This window comes from Epinephelus fuscoguttatus, linkage group LG11 (assembly GCF_011397635.1).
Source record: "Epinephelus fuscoguttatus linkage group LG11, E.fuscoguttatus.final_Chr_v1".
Taxonomy (NCBI): Eukaryota; Metazoa; Chordata; class Actinopteri; order Perciformes; family Serranidae; genus Epinephelus; species Epinephelus fuscoguttatus.
Window position 1 is genome coordinate 5479780 of NC_064762.1, and position 21402 is coordinate 5501181.

At 43.2% G+C, this 21402-nt stretch overlaps 1 protein-coding gene across 7 annotated transcripts in view; it reads left to right on the forward strand.

Moving 5' to 3' along the window:
- The window catches only part of LOC125897062 (kelch-like protein 29), a 425780-nt gene that overhangs the window by 274587 nt on the left and 129791 nt on the right, over window positions 1–21402 (forward strand). For all 7 annotated transcript variants that reach the window (XM_049590111.1, XM_049590112.1, XM_049590113.1 and 4 more), the window contains 4 exons: window positions 2264–2402; window positions 10339–10535; window positions 16084–16196; window positions 18236–18382. In XM_049590111.1, the coding sequence (XP_049446068.1) occupies window positions 2264–2402; window positions 10339–10535; window positions 16084–16196; window positions 18236–18382 (596 nt within the window). The remainder of the gene's footprint in view (window positions 1–2263; window positions 2403–10338; window positions 10536–16083; window positions 16197–18235; window positions 18383–21402) is intronic.

Genomic DNA, 21402 nt, shown 5'->3' on the forward strand with positions numbered 1-21402 from the left:
AAGGATCTCGTATTACAGTTAACCAAATCTTGGTAGTATTGGATCAGTGCTGCTTAGTTTTACCATTTGATCTCAGTTTTTCCAGGCTCCATTTTCACGATACAGTAGAACAATATGGCGCTGACTTCCTGTACACAAACTCTCGAATTACAGCTAAACAGTGCACTAAAATATGTTTCTGAAAACATTTTAGGTAAGAAACAGGCAATGCAGTGACAAAATGTTGGTTAGTGTTTGATCAGAGCTGCCTAGTTTTACCATTCGATCCCAGGTTTTCCAGCCTCCGTTTTCATGATACAGGAAACAGTATGGCGCCTACTTCCAGTACACAAACTCTCGTATTACAGCGAAACAGTGCACTAAAATATGTTTCTGAAAACATTTTAGATCAGAAATGGCTAATGCAGTAACAGAATCTTGGTTTATATTTGATTAGCGCTGCAAAGTTTAGCCGTTTGACGTCAGTTTGTCCGGCCTTCATAACAAAACAGGCACAAAACAGGAAACAGTATGGTGCCCAGCTCTCATATTAAACCTAAACACAGCACTATAACATGTCTCAAAAACATTGCAGGCAAGGAATGGGCAATGCAATAGAATCTTGGTTAGTATTTGATCAGTGCTGCTTAGTTTAATAGTTTGATCTTAGTTTTTCCAGCCTCCACAAAACAGGAAACAGTCTTGCACCCACTTCCTGTTCACAAACTCTTGTAATACAGCCATATAGTGCACTAAAGTGTTTCTGATAATGTTTTTAGGTATAAAAAAAACAGTCAATACAATAACAGAATATTGGTTTATCTTTGATCACTACTGCTAATTTTCAACGAGCAGTGGTTAAACATTAGCAGTGCTGATCAAATATAAAGTGTCCCGTTAATTTCATTATTTCCTCTTGTGCTGATCGTCCAGTTGTCTTCTGTAAAAAAGGCCTGTCAGTATGTTTAAAGCAAAGGTTGTGGAGGTACAGAGTCCAGAAACGTTTTTTAAAAAGCAATCTGTTCATCAGAGGAGGATTTGCCGCCTTTCTTACCTAAATCATTCTGTATCTCACACTGTGGCTCCTGTTTATGTTCCCCAGCATGGAATCTGTGCCTTTATGCAACGCTTTGTGCCAAATAGATGTTTACTGTGCCTCATAGCCCGCAGCCTCGATGAAACGCTCTGTTAATGCTAAGGCGACATTATGGAAGCTGGCTCCCTCTATAATCATAATGTACCACACTATGATGTCTGTGGCTTATTATTTGAATCTCTTAGTGTTTCCCTTTTTAGTGGAATTCTCGATAGGAGATTAACAAAGCTGCACTGTTGGTTATCCCTCCTAAGGCCGTAGAATAAGTTGTTAGTCTCCCGCTGGTTTTCACTCTCAGCATCCCCTCATGGTGCCTCATTAAGACTCAGAGAAACAAGCGCCCCCCGACCCAACACTACAGTAAGGCCAGGCCCAACATGGTGCTACTACAGCACATTATACAACTCGCTGTGTGCTGTGGCCTTCAACAGCGCGTTGGTTTGCTCCGAGCATGTTTTCTCCGATTGCGTTTTCGTCCCTGCTTTTTCTTTTCTTTCCAGCGAGGAAGAACGAGGGGTTGTGGGGTATTTTTCTAAGAGAGAGCACAAGGCGGGTGTTGGGATTTGGGGATAAGCAGTTGTTTTCTCATTGAGCGACATTTGAAGGTCAACTCCTCGCCGAGTAGGGCACTTGTGAGAAGCCAAAGAATTTTATTTCAGTATGAATAATGCATTGACAGTGTCTCTGTTTTCAGCCCACATCTTTTTTAGATACTTATTAATCTCATTCAGCCTCCCTTCATTGAAGTTCTAGTGCTGCCGTGTAAATTTACAGAAGTCAAACACAGCTAAACACGTGTCTTTTCTCATAATAGTCCTAGTTTTTGATCTCATTCTTAGTCCTTTGTTATCCACGAGCATGCTGCTGGTACTGCAAATTCCTCGGTACAGTATAGAACATGAGAGCTAATTATTTCCTTCTTTACATGCACTCATCTCTGATGCATATTTATATATACATCTCATTATGCCTCTGCTGAAATGTTTGGTCAAATCTGTGCATGTCACTTCTTCTCTATCATGTGATGATTGTTTCTTAGCAATCTGCAATATTGTGTTCAACAGTCTGCACTTTCCGACACTTTGTTCTGTTTCTTGTTGTCATGCTATTGTTGCTCATGTATGTACAGAAGCGAGGCATTTCTAAACCCAAATGTGGCGTTGTCTGTTTCTTTTTCTTGTTCTACAGAGATGTTGAAGGAGTTGAACCAACAGCGCAGAGCGAAAGAGTTTACAGACCTGAAAATTATTGTTGAAGGCAAAGAGTTTGAAGTCCACCAAAATGTTCTAGCTTCCTGCAGCTTGTATTTCAAGGACCTGGTGAAAAGGTTTGCCTTCGCTTTCCCTCCCACCAGCTGTTGATCCAATCTGTTCTTTTCATAGGGCGCATTTGTGTCGCTTTTTTTTTTTTTTTCTTTCCCTTCCCCTCTCTCTCTTGCAGGTGTGTGAAGACTTTGGTTCCTAACACAGGGCCAGCAGCCATTCCTTCCTCTTCCCGCTCAAATGAATGTATCTGAAACTGGAGAGAAGGAAAAAAAAAAAAAAAAAAAGGTCAACCCTCGTCATTACCTTTCCTCCCCATGTAGGGCAATTTAACCACATTTCCATTTTAATGAGCAGTGAAAATGTTCCATGACTGGGGATGTTTTAAAACTCACCAAAGGGCCAAAACAAAAGAATCATACATTCTACACATTGGGTGGTAATTCGCCAAAGCCACGCTGTCTTCTGTGGGCAGAGGGATTTTTGTCTCCTGAGCTACCATATTTTTCTGTTGCTAATTCTTGACTTTTTTTTTTGCTGCACAACAGCCTTTTCATATGCTAATAAATCTTGGTTAGTGTAATAAAAAAAACATTTCAGAGTCATAAACAAAGGACAAAACAAAAGCACATCTAAGACAGCTTACTGAACCACCACTTTCACAGGTTAACACCACCCTTCACTAATGTATTCATTTGATGTGGATCTAAGTATTCCCCTAGTATTCTGCCCTTCATACTCCATTTTTTTTTCTCTTTCTCGGGCTGTTTTGTTTCCGTGGGTGCCTGTCTGCATACTAGTGTGTGTGCGCGTGTCAACTACAGACCTTTTGAGTGTCTCTAGATGTGTGTATGCACACGCGTGTGTGTGTAAAGTCTGATAGCACAAGTATGTCTTTTTTTTAATCTGCCTTGTTTCTCGGGAAGGGAATACCAAAATTCCCTAATGTCCTCATCCTTACTTCAAATCCTTGCAGGTGTTTTCGGCTTGATTGAGAGTCCCCTGGACCCAAAGTTGTTTTGCCGCCTTCGTGTTGTATGTGTGTGTGTGTGTGTGAGTGAGTGTTTGTTCTCGCTTGCATGGCGAGGGATAAAGTGGCGAAGCAAAGACAAAGACAGAAAGACACACTCCAGCCGAAAAAATGCCTTAGGGAAGTTTGCTACTTTGCCCCACAGCCACACCGCCTCCACACGCGAGGCTCATCAGAGAGCTGAGAGCTGCTTATCAGCCGCCGCGGCCTCCTTGCCCGCCACCGATACACTTGTTCCTCCTGAATGGGAATGGAGTGAGGAAGACCAGAGAGAGAGGAGAGGTAGAAAAAGCCACACTGTGTCTGTACTAGGGCCACTCATCTCCGTGACAGCTACACTCGTACACACCCCATGAATAAAAAAGAGACACCGAGTCTTCCTTTAACCTTGACAATAGCAGAGAAGCTTCCTGAGAGACTGAAGCGACTTTGGAGAGAACTGAAGCCCCCATGCTGGTCAACCTGTCTATCAGATTGTCTCGTCTGCGCCTCTTATCCAGGACAAAGCTGGATCATTTATGCGTAAAGACGGGGGCCCCTGAAAGACACCAGGGCTCCCAGAGGAGCGGGCTGAATTTCATCAAGCTCATCCCTCCTCACGCCTGCTGCTGCTGCATTGTCGGATTTTTCTTGTTTAATTTGACAGTTTAATAGAGCAGACTGCCATTAATTGGTTAATTAATTGTAAAACCAGTTTGATTTATTGTCATAACACTGTCGTTTTTCATGAGATTACGTCTTAAACAGAAATCGTCTCACTGGGGAATATCTAATGAATTTGTTATACTAATTGTTAATTTCATAAGACGTCTTCGGTGTGATGTAATGAAGTCAGCATCGTCCGCATTATGCTAACGCGACAACCGTCATCAGTGTTGATTCTACGAGGTGTGCGGCACCTTGGCTGCATGGAAATGGGAGCTGCACGAGAAGATGAGAAGTTGACAAGAGAAGGGAGCGACAACAAGTGAGTTCAGGCAGAGCGTGCAGCGCGCAGGGAGAGGAGGAGGCCATTTTGCTCATAGCTGTGAGGCGTTTGAGTGCCGCAAGCTCGGTCAGAGAGGAGCAAAGACTTTGTCATTGAGTTACGGCCTCCCATGTGCAGCTCAGGTCACTCTTTCAGTGCAGCTGGAATTATGCTGAGGCTACACGTGGCTCGCTACTGTCCGCTTCTTTACGAGGTCAAATAAAAGAGAGTGAAAGACTTCCTATGTGCGCCGTTGCCAGCCCACCCTCCCTCGCCCATCTCATTCAGGAGGCATTCACTGCCGCTCAGACCCCCCGTCAGCTCGCTATAAACCACCACGCCGCGTATGTGTGTGTGTGTGTGTGTGTGTGTACAGTATGTGCCCAGGAAAATGTGTGCAAATGTACTTGACGTGTTTTACGGCGTGCATGCTTCAGTGTGTGCGTGCGTGTAGGATGCAAGGACATAATTTTCGTGTGTTATCCAGGCAGGCTGCCATTAGTCAGAGAGAAAGTAGAGACGTGATACAGGAGGGTGAGAGAGTGCACATCACAGTTTTTTCCCTGGCTTACCCACACACACACACACACACACACACACACACAGACTCACACACACATCGAGCCAATGACTCGTTTAAGAAATTAAAGGCTTAATTGGCAAAGAGCCGGAATCTAGCAGCATGGAATGGGAAAGTAATTATCAAAATTTGCTTGAAATTTTGGAAATGTTATTTTCAGGAGCTGCTCCTCAGTCTCCACATTAGGCACCGCTTTCCAAAGAAATTTGAAAATGGCGTTTTCAACAAATCCTCCCTCTTTTCAGCGAGCTCCTCCACTGCCCACCCTCACCTCAAGCATTCAGGCCTCCCCTCCACTACGTGTTCATCCAACCTGTCATCTCACCCCATGATACCTGAAGGATGTAATGCCGCTCCAGAAATGTGCGCACACGTCTGCCCCCGCCCCCCATACCCAAAAACCTATTACCCCACCCTTTAAAGGGCCGATGCACAGAGCAGGGAGACAGATCATCTCCGGTAATTCCATTTTACCCCTCAGGATTTTCCAATAAGTGTGCTCTGCAGGCATTTAATTTATGGCCACGGCATCTCCTGCACCACAGTAATGTAAAAAGCTCCAGAATCTATGAGCAGTCCCGACACATGCTTTCATGCCATTTGTTTCTCTCCCTTCTTTCCCCCTCCCTGTCGAGCCATGAGTTCCATATGCTTGTGAGTCAGAGGGCGTTATGACTGTGAGATGGGTAGAGAGCTGTGTTAAAGCCCATTACAGCATCGGCCCAGTGTGAACGCTGCAGCCCAGCCCTGAGTGCACTGTTCAATCCAGCGCTGCTCCATTCAGCCCGAGGGGAAGACAGGACACTTTTATACTCCCCTCAAATTTCAATTAGCAACATTGTTCAGATTCGCTGTATTTAAAGGGTCAGTTCACCCAAATGGATTTCACTTACCTCTAGTGATACCTAGCCATGCAGATAATTTTGAGTCCAAATTTTGAGGTAATTGTGTCTGTAATTTCTGCAACTGCACCCAAACAGTGTAGGTGAGTGCACTTTTGTCTGTGCAGCACTGCTCACAGCATTGAAAAATGACTTCTTTCCACCAACAATGGGCCTCATGCAGATGTTTTCGTATAGCTATTCTAGATCTCTTTTCTGCAGGGTTTACCCACATGAGTGTGCCAAATCTGACTCACCAAACTCTCTAAACTGCACAAACCTGCTGTAAATTCTTCATGAGTAAGTGAATGTTTGTGAGATTTGATCATTGGTGGAATCAGTGCCCCTAAATTGCCATATAAGCGACAAAAGATAACAAATCAAGCATTGTCATAAAATTTGAAAATGTAACGCAGATTTCAATGACGTGTTATCGGAAATCATTGTCAAACCTTTCATTAAATTGTCAAGCCATGCTAAAGAGAATATGGTGAACAGATTTTTTTTTTTTTTTTTTTGAGTTGATATCGTAAATTTAAACTCCAGATTCAGTCAGATTAAGACGTTCTTATTCTCTTTAAATTAACCCTTGTGAAGAAAGACATATCTGTTCATGACTCTAAGAACAAAACTAAATAAGTGAAAAGTAGTGAATGCCACAAGTTCTTTTTAGCAGTTCTAGGTGCAACTTTAGAACAAATTTGTTCATATGAGTGTTCTTACATGAGACCCAACATCTGGATGTAGCAGTTTAATCGGGACTATTTCTTTGAGAGAAAGTAGTTTTATTGAAAAGTAGAAATTCTGACAGCACATTATGTCCATTGTAGGTAAGAAAGATAAATAAAAATATAAAGTTGGGGAAACAGAATAATATCGCGAGAAAAGATGTCACAGTTTCTGAGATTAAAGTTGTAAATTTGACAAAAATTTGACAAATAAATAAAAACACACACCCTATTATTCTGAGTTTTTTTTTTTTCCTCGTAAATTTTTGGCTTTAATCCCCGAAATTCCTGACATTTTCCTCACAAATTTATGACTTTGTAATCTCAGAAAATACTCAAGTTTTTTTTCCTTGTAAATGTGTGAAATTTTATATTTTTTTAACTTTTTTTTTTTTTTAATTTCAACTTCAGCATTGTATACAAGCAAAACAAATTTTACAGTTTTCAGCTGCTGTGACATCTATCCAGGTTTAAGACAAGTGCAGTGAAGTGTTGGATTGTGATAAGATGTGGCTGAGATTCAAACTTACAGGGAAAGAGAAAGATAAATGAATAAATGTGTCTGTGTACATACAAACATACCTGTTACCAGAGAAAAGCAAGAGAAGAAAAAACATAGATGAAAAATAGAGTAAAAATATCAAAGTAAATTTGTGATTTTTTTTCTTGTAAGCTCACCACTTTAACCTCAGAGATTTTTTTTTTTTTCTTGTAAATTAACGACGATTTTATCTCAGAAAATGTGATTTAATTTTTCTCAAAATATTATCCCCTCTTTCTGGCTGTATTTGTTTTGTTTTGCTTTACCTACCTTGACCTTTGTGGGAAATAGAAATTGCTTTTGAATTTTTAAATGCAATGCTGTGAGCGCCACAAATGAAATCCCACTGACCTTCATTGTATTTGGGTGAAGGCAAAAATCTCAGAGGTGGGTTTCCCATATCTGGGCAAATATTTACTGTCTGCAAAGCTAGTTTTCACTAAAAGCGGGTGAGGAAGCGCCTTTTTTATTACAGTGAACTGACCTTTTAATTGTGAAGCTGCTTGCTTTTTAATGAGATCACACGAGTGTTAAAGCGGTGCTGATCGAATGTTTCTTTTCCCATTTTTTCTTTCACCGCTCCTCAAAACAAACTTCTCTTCTCAAGTTAAGTTTTCGTATCAAGAGTTCTGCCACTCCAATGTCCACGTTCAGTTTCTCCCCTCACACGCTGATGGCCCTGTGTTCACACTTGGACGGAGGTTCGGGCTTTTAAACTCTCCACCTGTCACCCTGTCCTTTTTGTCCTTCAGAGCGTCTGACACAAACTGGACTGGTTCCAGCCAGATAGCCTTGAAGTCTCCCGTATCATACCTGCTGTTACGGGGTGGAATACCGTGGCCTCAATACCGCAAAGCGAACACGAGTGAAACACGAGTCTGATAGAGCCACCACATTATGTTTGTTTATTTTTATAATTTCTTCCTGATTTATGTTGTGACAGGAGACGTAAGTGTGAGCCATTTTTAGCCCAGACAGTGTCGGCTTTGCATTTGAATAAGCTTCTATCTTAACATATCTTGCTAGTGTATGTACTTCCACAGAATAGATGGTCTTATAAGAACAAGCTAAATGTATTCCCTGTAAGATTTTTTTTTTTTTTTTTTTTTAGGTTGAAGGATGTATTAGGAAGTGTGTGTGTACGTGTGTGTACGTGTGTGTGTGCAGCTCCCCTCCTCCCTCTCCGCCTCTGCTCACCACCATTTTGACAGTCTCTGCTGATTTTAAGACTTCCTCTTGAATAAGTGGTGCATTTTTCACAAACAAATTTCTTTGCCTGAGTGTGCCCATCTTTCCCCCCCCTTCCTCGCCCTACAGTATCTCTCCTCCTCTGTCTCTCCTGTCCTCCCTGCCTTCCCTCTCTTTCCACTATTTAAATTCAAGTCTGCAATCAGACGCAGCATAAATATCCACCTCTTTTAGAAGCTCCGGAAAAGTCATTTCCATAACATAAGTGCTCAGACAAAACAAACTGCCACTCGAGCCGGTTCCTATTGCACTAATTGAGCAGGTTGATGAGCATGCTCTTCTTTTATTTTTAGCTCTTTTTCCCCCCCTCCTTCCTCTTTTCTTCCCCACCTCCCTCCATCACTTTAACCCTGAACAACACTCCCCTTCTTTTCTGTCTTACTACCTGCCCCCCACTGCAGGGCTTTGTGCGGGGAAAAAGGGCAATAACACTATGTGGCTTTTTGCTTTGCAGGAGGAAAAAGAGTAACTGCCTTGGTTTTTCCAGCCAATGTCCATCCAGAGACAAATGCCATTGTCTTTTTATTTTATTTTTGGATGTCCTTCTCCCCCTCTCACCTCCTGAGTGCGCTTCAAATGACGACTAATGTCTCAGTTCATACACTACAGGCTACTGATGATTATTGCAGCGGGGACAGAGGCTCTGTTTAGGTGTGATGGTGGATTTTTTTTACGGGGGAGGGCGGGGATATCTCTTATTTAAAAGACCAAGGCACAGTCATGGAACAACCCAACCCCTCCCTCAGAAGGATGGCTGCTGGCTCCCTGTGGAAGAACCGTCTCGCCCTGCCTCCCTTCCTTTTTGCTTCCTCCTCATCAACTCCCCACCACCACCACCATCCCTACTCACCCCGCACACACACTTCCAGCTTTCCTCTCTCATCTCCACTCTAACCATTTCGTCTACCTGTCTCATCTTGTTTGCTTTGCTGTCTGTGTCTCACTAAATGCTGACTGTTTGTCATGATTTCTAGTCCAACAAACTGGCTCCAACAGAAAAGGAAAAGAGACACATGCAAACACACACACACACACTCAGAGAAACAGACAGAGCTTTATCAATGCGCTGCCATGAGTGACAGAAGCAAACAGCCTCCATCCATCTTAATGTAGGCTCCTTTTCATATTGTTGATGCCCGTAGTCGCAGGACAAGAGATGTAGTAGTGGGGACGCACGTCCTGCAGGGCTATGATTCCATTTATTTTGCCCTTGAGTGGATTATTGTTTCACATGGGACATTAAACATGGGTGGCGAGGTGTTATTTAATGCTCTCATACCTCCCCGGGGGAACCCTGCATGTGAACTAATCTCTGCCATTTGATCCCGGTGACGTGTCCGATCCTCACGCATCTCAGGCTCTACATTACGAAGGGATATCATATTCTATTTAATTTGCTCATCCAAGCACTCCCTGGCACTTCTTACACCACACCAGTAGGAGTGGATACTCTGCTTTGATATCCAGCAGCCGTGTAGGCTCGCCAGCAGCGAGGGCTCTCCAGCACAACACGCTTCCACCAGCATACTTTACAACTCCGTCTCATGTCCGTGTGTGAACTGTGCCGTCCCTTTCTTTCTCTCTGTCTCCTGTCTGATGGCTCATGTGCACCCTGCCATGTATGCATGTCCACCTCGAAAAACTATGCATACATGAAAACACACACTGTAAGCATGCCTGTTGAAACAAAGCAATAACTTTTGTTTGCCTAATCTTTGTTCAGAGAGGACATTTTGTTTCAGATGCAGCAATATAGTTGCAAATCTGCTAGCCTCATAGAAACGTAGAAACCATCCAAAGTTCTGTTTCTGTCCCTTTTTTCCACTTTACGTTGTTATCTTCTTATTGTGTAATGATTCTCTTATTTTCTCCCCACTCTCGTACTGGCCCAGGTGTGTTATGGGTGTTGTGTTGTAGCATATCTGTGTCCCTATCCTCTTTTTGTTTGTTTTGTTCATTTTATTCTGCACTTTTCCTCTCAGAGTATCCCCTAACTCGCCTCTCTCTGCCGTGATTGGTTGATCAGGTCATCGGGGGAGACGAGGAGCGGCGAGACGCTGGAGCTGAACATGAGCAACATCAGCGCCGACGTGCTGGAGCTGCTGCTGGAGTTTGTCTACACGGGATCGCTGGTCATCGACTCGGCCAACGCCAAGACGCTGCTGGAGGCTGCCAACAAGTTCCAGTTCAACACCTTCTGTAAAGTCTGTGTCTCCTTCCTAGGTAGGAAACAGGAGGGTGTGTGTGTGTGTGTGTGTGTGTGTGTGTGTGAGAGAGCGTGTGCAAATGTTATGTGCTTATATCAGCAAGTGTGCAAGCTTATTACATCAGATATATGCGACCTTTGCTGCTACAGTATCCGCAGCCTCGTATATTTTCATCCACTGTCACGCTTCATAACTATGCACAACCTTACAGAATGTCTTCTGTGAGGAACCTAAATCTCCTCCCTGACTCTGGCACATTGCGCTCCCGTTTTGTCATGTTTCCAAAGCCAGCAGCCGTGCGAGAATTGTGTCTGCAAACGCTCTCAGTTGGGCACGGTGCCTCTGATCTCGTCCCAGTGGGCAAGACCAAGCACGGGCAGATTTATAAAAAGGTCAGGGAACAATTGTCACTTAAATGTCAACTCCTCTGGCCTCAACCACGAGAGAATTGAAAAATAGCAAAACAGATTGATACTTCGACAAGATATGGAAAATGGAGCAAAGGAGGGGGAAGGGCTTTCAGGAGCCCAAGGGGGAGGTCACATGAAACGCAGAATGGCATGTTCCAGATTTTAGTGGGTAACCAACCAAAAAAAAGCAACCAAAAAGCTGCAAATGTCAGCCTTTGCATACCATTTAATAAATTGTTTTGGGTATCGGTAACACAAGGGAAGTGCATGTTAGCAAAAAGGTCAGCGGCAGGAAAGGAGTGAAAAGAAAGTAAAAAGAGAACCAGCAGCCCACGTTATTGATTTGTTTTTCTCGATTTGGGCAAAAAAAAGAAAAAGGAAAAAAAAAAGGAAAGCCATTTGTAGACTTCATTGCCAGTGAGACGTCAATCCATTCTTCCTCTGACAAGATTCATGACATTTCAGCACATTAGAAGGGGAGAAATACAGGCGCAAGCGTGTGTCCTTGAGCAAAGAGAAATTGATACTGTGTCAGATATTATTGAAGTTTGTAACAAATACACCGTGGAGAAATAGCATCTCCTCGACCTACTTATAGCACTCTGACTTTTATTCACATAACTTCAGATTCAAGCAAATAAAAACGTACCTGCTCGTTGTTTGCCTGCTGCTCTGCGAGAAATCAGGGCTGTTTTATCATCCGAAGATTTAGGGTGAATTAACGACATGCAGTGTTGCAAGGGTTACCTTTATTCCACCACAGATTACTTTAATACATGCCCTAAAATGTAATTTGTAACATATATGCCATTAGATTACTCAAATTAAGTGACGTATATTAAATAATTTGGTATCTTTTGGATTGCTCACTTGTCTGGTTCTTATATTACAATGCCAGAAACACACGCCTGTGCATCTCCTCTGTCATTGCCTTCTGCTAGGTGCACTGCACACACCTTTTTAAAAAATCTGGAAAATGCATTCCTCAAATGAATTTTTCACTTAGAGGAAGAGAGCACTGCTTTCTGTCCAAACTGAATCCATTAAACATGCACCTTTCAGGGTTCCCAAGGTCGTGGAACTCCTGGAAAAGTTGTCAAATTAGCAAAACTGTTTTCCAGGCCTTGAAAATTTACCAAATGTATTGGAAGACTGACCACTGAAACATCACTAATATCATGTGTTATGCATCAGTGTAATCAGCCAGTTGGCGTTGGGAGTGTCAAATGTGTGACTTACCCGCAAATACCTCAGAGGTGCATGTTTGATAGTGTTTGGCTTACAAATGACAAATACCTAAGAGAGAGGCAGACCCTAGTGAAGCTGAACAAAGGTTTTGCACCCAAACATTTAATGTGGGCAACATCAGGAAGTGGTCCTTGTCTGCCATGCTAAAGGGAAACAACTCAAAGACAGCCAAAAGGCTCAACAGACTGCTAACGTTGCACATATTTTACACCTGCTGTAACGTTACCCCTCTACCAGTATTGGTTTATCTGTGAGACAACCTTAACTGACACTCACCCAATCCATTGCCCTATCCAATGATCTGCTATTGTTTGGAGTGATGTGGACGCTGAAGACGGTCAATTCACATTATGCGTACAGCTCGTGTGCAGAGCTTTGTGTCCTGACATTAAAACTGTGGCCAGATTTAGCTGTGAGGAAACAAACTGCTCGTACCTTTGCACATTTGGAGCTGCACTTCTTCAAATCACATGTTGTCAGAGAGGTGTCCAGGCAGGCTGTTTTAAACTCTTAAAATATAGTCAGGGAAATGAGGTAAAATGTTGAAATGAAGGCCAAGGTTACAGCTAGGGTCTTGCTTATCCGCCGCCTGGTGGGTTCGACTTGGGGAGCTTCCCCCCAGACCCTACGCATATCCACACAAGCCCTGGTCCTACCCATAGCTGAATACTGTGCCCCTGCCTGGAGCAGAAGCCCACACGTGAATAAGGTAGACACTGCCATCACCAGCGCCCTCCGGATAGTGACTGGTTGTCTGAAACCCACCCCTGTGTCTCACCTGCCAGTCCTCACTGGAATTGCTCCGGCCAGTCTCCGACGGGATGCGGCTACCCTCACCCTGGCAAGAAATGCCCAGAAATACGACTGGCACATCCTGCACAAAGCCACAACAACACCGGCGCCACCATGCAGCCTCAAGTCTCGCCATCCCTACAACAAGGCGGCACAAGAGCTGCTACAGTCTATTCCTGAGAACTTGTCCAGAGACGCCTGGCTGGCAGCATCCTGGAAACAGACTTGGGAGACGGCTGGGCCCTCCCGCATCCACCGATACATCCAGGACCCAGGTGGCGGTGTAAAAGGAGAAGACCTACCACGCTATCTATGGACCTCGCTGAACCGTCCACGCACTGGGTTGGCCGCTTCAAGTCATCTCTGAAGAAATGGGGCCTATTGGACAGTGCGGCATGCGAGTGTGGCGAGTCTGAACAGACTGCTGAGCACATAATCACCAGTTGCCCCCTATACAGCCCACCCTCAGAATCCAGCCTCTTCGACTTAGGACTGGAGACGAGGGCGTGGTTGCACAACATGGAGTTGGCCATCTGATGATACACGAAAGAAGGAGAAGAAGAAGAAGAAGAAGAAGAAGAAGAAGAGGTAAAATGTGGAAAAGTTGTGGGAAAGTTTTCAAAATGAGTGGGAACCCGACTTCTTTTACATCATGTAGACAAACCACGTAGGTTATCGATCAGTGGTGCGAACGCTGGAGATGGACCACTTAAAAGATGGGCGAGATTTTCTATCTTTCTGCGTTGTACTTTTTTTAAACAGAAAACACATTTTATATTGTAATAGCTACTGGTAATGACACACAACATAGCCAGCAGCAGGCTGTTGTTAGTGATGGTCATTTACCAGAAACTTTCAGCTCCCTGGTGATCTCCCTTCAGCCAGCTGCCACATGATTTAGGTTTTTGCAGCAGAATAAGAAGGTTTCATAACAGTAACTTCTCATGTCAGCTTCATGAGTCAAACATTTTTTTAGCAAAGCAAGTGACAGGAATAAATATAAACAGGGCGTCCAACAAAAGTTCAGCTCAAAACCGCAGCACTGTGCCGCTCGCGGCCAATCATACCGACACGCTCCCATTGCATTCACTTAGGACACGGTGTTAGAGCAAATAAACAAACAAATGACGTAATCTCCTCAAGTAATCTATTTTTTAAAGACACGGTGATGGTATTCAGAATACCAACAGTTTAAGCCGTAACTGTACTGGAATATACAGTTACTCATACATCATTACCTGTATTCTGTGATCCCACAGACCTGGTGACCTGCTCCAAATTGAAACTGAAACTGATATATTGGCCACAGTCGGAGGGGTTCTTCAGATATTATCACATAGACTGCGTTTACATGCACAAAATGTTTTGGGTTTTTTTGTCCTTATTCCAAAAAAGACAACATTCCTACCAAGCTGTGACAATAATGAAAGCGAATATTCCACATCTATTTCCATTTACATTCAGCCGTGCACACTCCAATTAAAGTGCCCTAACTTTATCAGGTCAGAATATGGAGAAGTGGAACAGCTGAAGCAGCTTGTGCCATTTTGCTTCTTTGCTTTAAAAGAAGTTAATAAAATGAGATTTTCAACAATGGTGTACTTGTTCAGCAAACACAGCCTCCCTCTTTTACTTCAGCCACCCTCTTGAAAAGGTCAGCATTGTGATATTTCCTCATATCCACAAAGCAGTTGATATCAAAGTCTTTCACGATGTTTAAAAGTAGTTGTGTTTCTTCTTCCGACCAGAAATGTGGGCTTTTCTTTTGGGCATGCATCTCAACCCCACTGCCTCGCTGGTTTGTGTCCAACACACAGAGCTGACTGTAAACAGGCAAGAGAGCATGTGTCAGTAAAAAAACCCAACTGAATTACATATTCAGAATGCACTGTATGTTCAAAGAAGGCTCCTAAAACTTCTATCTGCAAATCCCACATGTTTGAATGGGAAAATGCTTTGTTTGGAGAAAGGCTTAATTCGGAATATTCGGAATGTCAGCACCCTATCAAAATCAGAATATTGTCTTATTTGGACTACTAGTGGAGCATTATTGTGCATATGAATGTAGTCATTGTCTCAATTAAAACAGATTTTGCAGGCTTTTATGCAGCATCTTAAACTTTAAACCTGGCTGCCCAGCTTTGAAGAAACTGATGAAAGGATTATGCAACATAATGTTCAGAGTGTGCGAGCGTACGCAGTGAAATATCGCTTTATCTGCTCAAATGGCACAACAGAGGGACACTTTCAAACAGCCTTTTGTTTCGCCCCTAACCCCCACTTTGATGCAGCGTGAAGCCCACTTTTATTTGGTCTTTGGTTTTTGCTTTTGTTTAGTTGTGATTTAGCAGATGTGAGGTGACCTTTATTGGCTGATATTTGTTTAGGAAGGACTCTCAGACTCTGTCTTCAGTGATAAAAGGCCTGGCACTGCTTCCCTTTGATGGCTATTGTTTAATCAGGCCTCTTTCAGTGGCCACTGACCCAGTTGATCCACACATTTGCCTGCCTGTGTGTGTGCGCCACACCACCAACACTTTTCCCTCTCTTGTGATAAATGGCAATGTGTGTTAAAAAACTGAAATTACAGACACGCCACCGTAAATGCTGCACCCTTACAAGAGATCACAGACGGCAGCATAAGCCTTCTCCCCGCTGGCCTGGCTATCAGGGTAGTTTCATATATTCTCAGCTCTGTGACTGTGTGTGCGTGTGCGTGTGTGTGTGTGTGTGTAGTAGACCCCGAGATCTGACAGGACTTCTTTAAAGTGGCCCAGCTAATCCCAAATCCCGCTCCCTGCCTTCCACCACCTCCTGCCTGGGCTGTGAGCGATCGATTCCCCTCGTTGTTTGTCCCCGGAGCTGTTTTGAGTTATTATACTTGTTCTCCCTTAGTCTCAGGCAGATATACCGCCCGATAGGCTATGGGTCTGTGGTACCTGCAGCTGCTTTTTCTGTCTCTGCTTTCCACGTCTGTGATCTTTTTCTGGATGTCTGAATGATGGTTTTTTTTTTTCCGTCTTAATCAACCTGCCTGTGTCTTTGTTTCTCTCTTGTTTTTGTGTTTCTGTGTCTCTGTCTCATCATCCCTCCGACCTCGTTTATCGACTCCAGAGAAACAGTTGACTGCGGCTAACTGTCTGGGAGTGCTGGCTATGGCTGAAGCCATGACTTGTACGGAGCTCCATAACATGGCCAAAGCTTTTGCACTGCAGAACTTCCCTGAGGTGGGTAGAGATTTGTCATTCTTAGTCATTCAGTCCTTGATTCTGGTGGAATAAACGCAAATAAAACTATTCATAAGGTCTAAGTTAAATCATAATTATTAAGTATAAATATATCAGTTATTCACCCTGTTAGACTGAATTTTTGAGGAAAACATATTCTCACATGCCTCCACAGTGAACGAAGAATCCAGAACCTGAGAAAATTCTTCATACATTGATGTCATGGGGGTTTAACAACAGCAAAACTAACTAAAACATCTGCTTACAAACTCTCACACAGCTCATCCAGTATAATCCAAGTCTCATTTATCCAGTCCTAAGCTCAGTAGTTCCTTAACAAACTGCCCTTTCCATCAGGGAACTGAACAGAAAGTGAAAATCGATGCTCTCTTCAAAGCCAGACTCCATTGACAAAAACAGTAATTTTACCTTACTGAACACAGGAGCTGCTGCTGGTCTACCGCTGCCTCGATCGATAGTTTCTTTGTGTTATTGTGTGACTTTGGTGTTTTGAAGGGTTAGTTTGGTTCACTTAGTCACACAGTAACAACAATAACCTAACTGATCGCAGCAGCAGTTGACCAGCAGCTCCTACATTCAGTGATATTAAATCACTGTTTTTGTCAATGGGGTCTGGCCATAAAGAGAACATAGATGAATTTAACTTTTAGTTCAGCTCCCAGTCAGAAGGGCCTGGCTGTTTGGGGACTACCAGTATAGGGACCAATTAAACAAGCTTTGCATTATACTACGTAAGTTGTGTGAGAGTTAGTAAACGCATGTTTTCAATATAGTTTGCCCTTATTTACTTCAGTTCATCAAGAATTTTCTCCATTTTGAATTCTTTGTTCACTGTGGAGACATGTGAGGATAACAAGGATTTTCTTGACAAATTCAGCATGGCACAAGTTAGTAATTGATATGCAAGTGATGATTTGGAGGGGTTGAAGTATTCCTTAATGAATGACTTAAGTTTACTTGAGTGTTACCTTATTTTGAACAGACACAGATTTTTAATGTGAAACTGTTTTGGCTTCTGTTAAAAACGTCCAAATTTCTGGATCTTAAGCTCTCAGAAAAAAAAGGTTAGCACACATTAGCAGGTCCTGGGCTAGCAGCTCCTCTCCAACATGCCTTTTACTGGTTTAAATCACCTGGGGTCTCATTTATAAACATTGCGTACACATAGAACGAGGCCTGAAAGAGGCTTACGCCACTTCCCACGCAAAAGTTGTGATCTCTAAAAAACAGACTTCATGAGAGAAACTTTGACCCATGGTTACAGACATTTTGGAGATGGGAATTTGGCGATGCAGATGGTGAGTTGGACGCCTGAAATTGTCTTATATGTTTGTGCATGCTATTTTTGGCTTTTGTTCATATAGTACATACATTTTAGAGTGGATCCTACGCACTGTTTTATAAATGAGACCACAGAAGCGAAACATTTCCCTTGCCAGATTTTGTAGACTTGCAATTTTAACAGCTCTAGGTAGTTAAATGATTTTTTGTCTATTTAAGTTTTATTTATTGTTTATTGTTTATTTATTTCCCACTTTGTTGTGCCTTGGCCTTCAGACAGAGTTAATACCATTAATAGCCCAGTCATGAATGACATGGATCAAAGATTTGTAGCTGTGTTTTAGGTAATAAAAATACATTCACAATTCTACCGTATCTATATTTCACATCCAATGGCTGTTAGCTGAGAACTCAATCTGCTTTGTGCAACACTCTGCAGCTCCGTCAAAAATAGATGAAGCACGTATGTTTCTGGGACACTTATGCGGCGCACCTTCTCGTTGATTATATTTTGTATTGTTAATCTGAATCTGCAAAGTAACCACAGCTGTCAGCTAAATGTGGGGGAGAAAAAAAAAAACAATATTTGCCTCAGAGATGAAGAGCAGAGGTATAAAGTAGCAGAAAATACATAACTACAAGTGTGTGCTTAATTAAATGTACTTAGTTGCTTTCCACCACTGCTAATCAACAAGTTGTATGATTTGAGTTTGACGAGATATTTCATAACTCTTCAGGTGGCGGTACAGGACGAGATTTTGAACATATCCAAGGAGGATCTGGTGGCCTACCTGTCCAATGACAGTCTCAACACCAAGGCTGAGGAGCTGGTCTACGAGACGGTCATCAAGTGGATCAAACAAGACCCCACCTCCAGAGTGCAGGTAATAAAACACACAGCTGATGAGTGTTTGTGAAGTGTGTGTCTGCTCAGCTCTGACACCATGGTGTACTTTACCAAAATGAGCACATATTGTATGTGTATCATGAGACAGAGAAGCGAGATAAAAACTCTCGTTACCACTGACAGTACAGATACCGTATGTCTGCTGAGCCGCATTAGCGCGGCCGTTCTATCGACTATCCCCATCTACTCCGAGAGCTACACAGCATGATAAACCAGTAAAGTGACTCGTCGTTCTCTCTTGGTAGTGTTCATCAACTTCAGGGCTTCAGATGCAGCCTAACACAGCAGTTGTTCAGAATCCCAGGAGTGCTTTGCCCTCAGAATGTGCTCTATTCTTAGTTACACTTCATTTGTTTGTGAGACACTGTACCGCATGAAACACAACAAAAACACAGACAGCCGCAGTCCCTTTTTTTTTGGTACGCTTAACAGGTGCACGATTTATTCCTAGAGGCTGTTAATCACAATCAAAGGTTATATCCCCCATAGAGGTATTGACAGTGAGGTACAGCGGGTCAAATTTTAACAAACACAGAATCAATAAGCCTCAAGGTCAGAGCGTCGGCTCACATTCATGAAAAGGTAAATGGACTGCACTGCAGACGGATATCCATTCGGCGGGTAAAAACCTCAGGTCATGAGATTTTTATGGATTCGGACACAAAACCATGAATTTAAAGCTGATGATTTTTAAGTATTTTATAGCTGTTTAAAAATGGAGGTGAGATTATTATCAGATAAATTACACCGGTCCATCACCGGAGGAGTTATTCACTCGGGGTAATGTCTTCTCATCAACCAGCACGAGGAGGAGCTGCCTTATATCAGCTGGATCAGACTCGGTGCAGACCTCGGCAATCAATGTAACTTTATTGGCATTCACTTTCATGAGGCACATACGTCAATATTTGATTTTTCTTTTTACCTTTTGGATTAAACATTTAGCGTTTATCTTCTGATATGTAGCACTCAAAATCCATCAGGCCTACTGGGTGATTTGTAGTGGAGAATTTTACATTATTGTGCACAACACAAAGCATAAGGATGAACCATTGAAAGCAGATGGTGATGCTCGTTAGTCGTGCGCATCGGCGCTAAGATAGAAATAAAAAAGAAATAGCACTGAGGATGGTTTTATGACATGGTGACTGATAAATCCACTGAAATTGGAATTTCTGGGGTGACTGATAGGAAATTTGACTCGCTGCAAATTCACAAGGAGCCACAACAAGGCTGACGCACAGTTTTTAGGAGAACACACGACCCCTGTCATCTGCATCGAAAAACCTCCAGCCAGCTCAGTCCGGCGGACTCCTGCAATCTCACACTCTAATGGAGAGGTGCAGAGGTGAGTTACTCAGATGAAGTAGAAGGGAAAAAAAGAAAAAGAAATGGAACATTTTCCCGGTTGTCTGAACAACCCACCGCACTGATTCCTGAGACGAGACACCCGGGTCACCCCGTCTCCGAAGAGACACGAGAGAGAAGAGGAGGAGGAGGGCTGGAAAGAGAGAGCTGGAGTGAGAGAAGGAAGCAGAGCAAGACAGAAAGACGTAAACGGGCGAGGAGTGATTGAGAAAAGAGAAAGAGATGGTGAGAAAGAGAGGCCCTGTGCTTCAATCTGATATCCAACAGTTTGTGCCTCTGCGTACTGCCATGACATCCAGGCAGGAGAGATGTGATTGAGCTCTCGGTCAAGCTCAAATCTCCTGCCCATGTGTGACCGAAAAACAACAGAGCAAGCCCGAGGCCTGCAGAGCGGACGGGGGAAGGAGAGCAGAGAGAGAATAGGTTGTTTCCATCATGCCACAGGAGAAGGTTTTGTGGCCCTGAGGGCTGAGTTTACACACACACGGTCCAGCACCAGCTCATCATTGCCACCCTCCCTTGCCTCCGTCCTGGCTGCCTGTTTGGAGGCAGAGAGTGGTGGAAATCACTCCCCCAGAACCTGTGACACTTTTTAATGACATGTCAGGGCAGAATGTCACAGTGCTGAAAAAAAAATCAGGCAAAGGGGGGAGGTGGAGGAAAACCTTTAAGCCTTGAGGTAAGTTTCTGTGCGTTTGTATTCATCTGAGCGCACGCGTATGTGTGTCTTTTTACGTTCGTGTGTCTGTGCATGTGCTGTGGGTTGTAAGCTGCAGGCCATAGAGTGGAAAAGTGGCATATTGAAGGCGCTGGGTAAATAATATGCAATTTTCTCTCTCCGCTATGCTGTCACTAACATCCGATGGCACCAGGAAACAGGGCCCGGACATCGCTTAGAGACAGAGGGAAAGCATTTGAGCGTTAATAATGGTTTGCTATGAGACACAAAGCCAGTGAATGAAAGAGGAGAGCTGTGTCAGTTTTCTTTGATTGAGTATCGTTGCAAGTGTGGCCCTGCATGCGTCTGTATATGTCTGTTTTAATCTCTCTTTTTCACTGAAATATACAGAGATTTCAAAAGAAAAGGCAATACCTTTGTAACAGAGGAGCATTGGGAAGAATTTACTTCTAAAACAAGTTACGTATTTACAACATTTCATGGGAAAGCTGTCTTAGAACCGTAACCTCAGCATCTCCTCTCTGCCCCCCTCCCATCTTTCTGTCAGGCGATCTCTCCTCTCTTTTATCCCCACATCTCCAAACATTCATCTTAACTTAGCGTCAGATGTGGCAGAGAAAATAATATTGTTCAACTGGAAAGACTGGACAAAATTATCAATCAACCACTGGCTAAATTTGGTAACAGACCACTCAAACCTAGGTAAGCTTATCAGGCCCTAAAGTACAGTCTGATCCCATTACATCACCTGGTCTCCTTTCCTGCAGTTAGATCCTCCTAACCTCAATATAAAAAAAAGACCCCACAATACACTTGCTCAACACTGCCCACCATGACTGGCTCTGTCCAACACACAATGTCACAGTTCTACATTCCTGGTTACCTGCTCTTTTCTACATGCCCAGTCACCCAGCTCCCAGTTAGTGATTTCCCATTCACCCTGGTTTTCT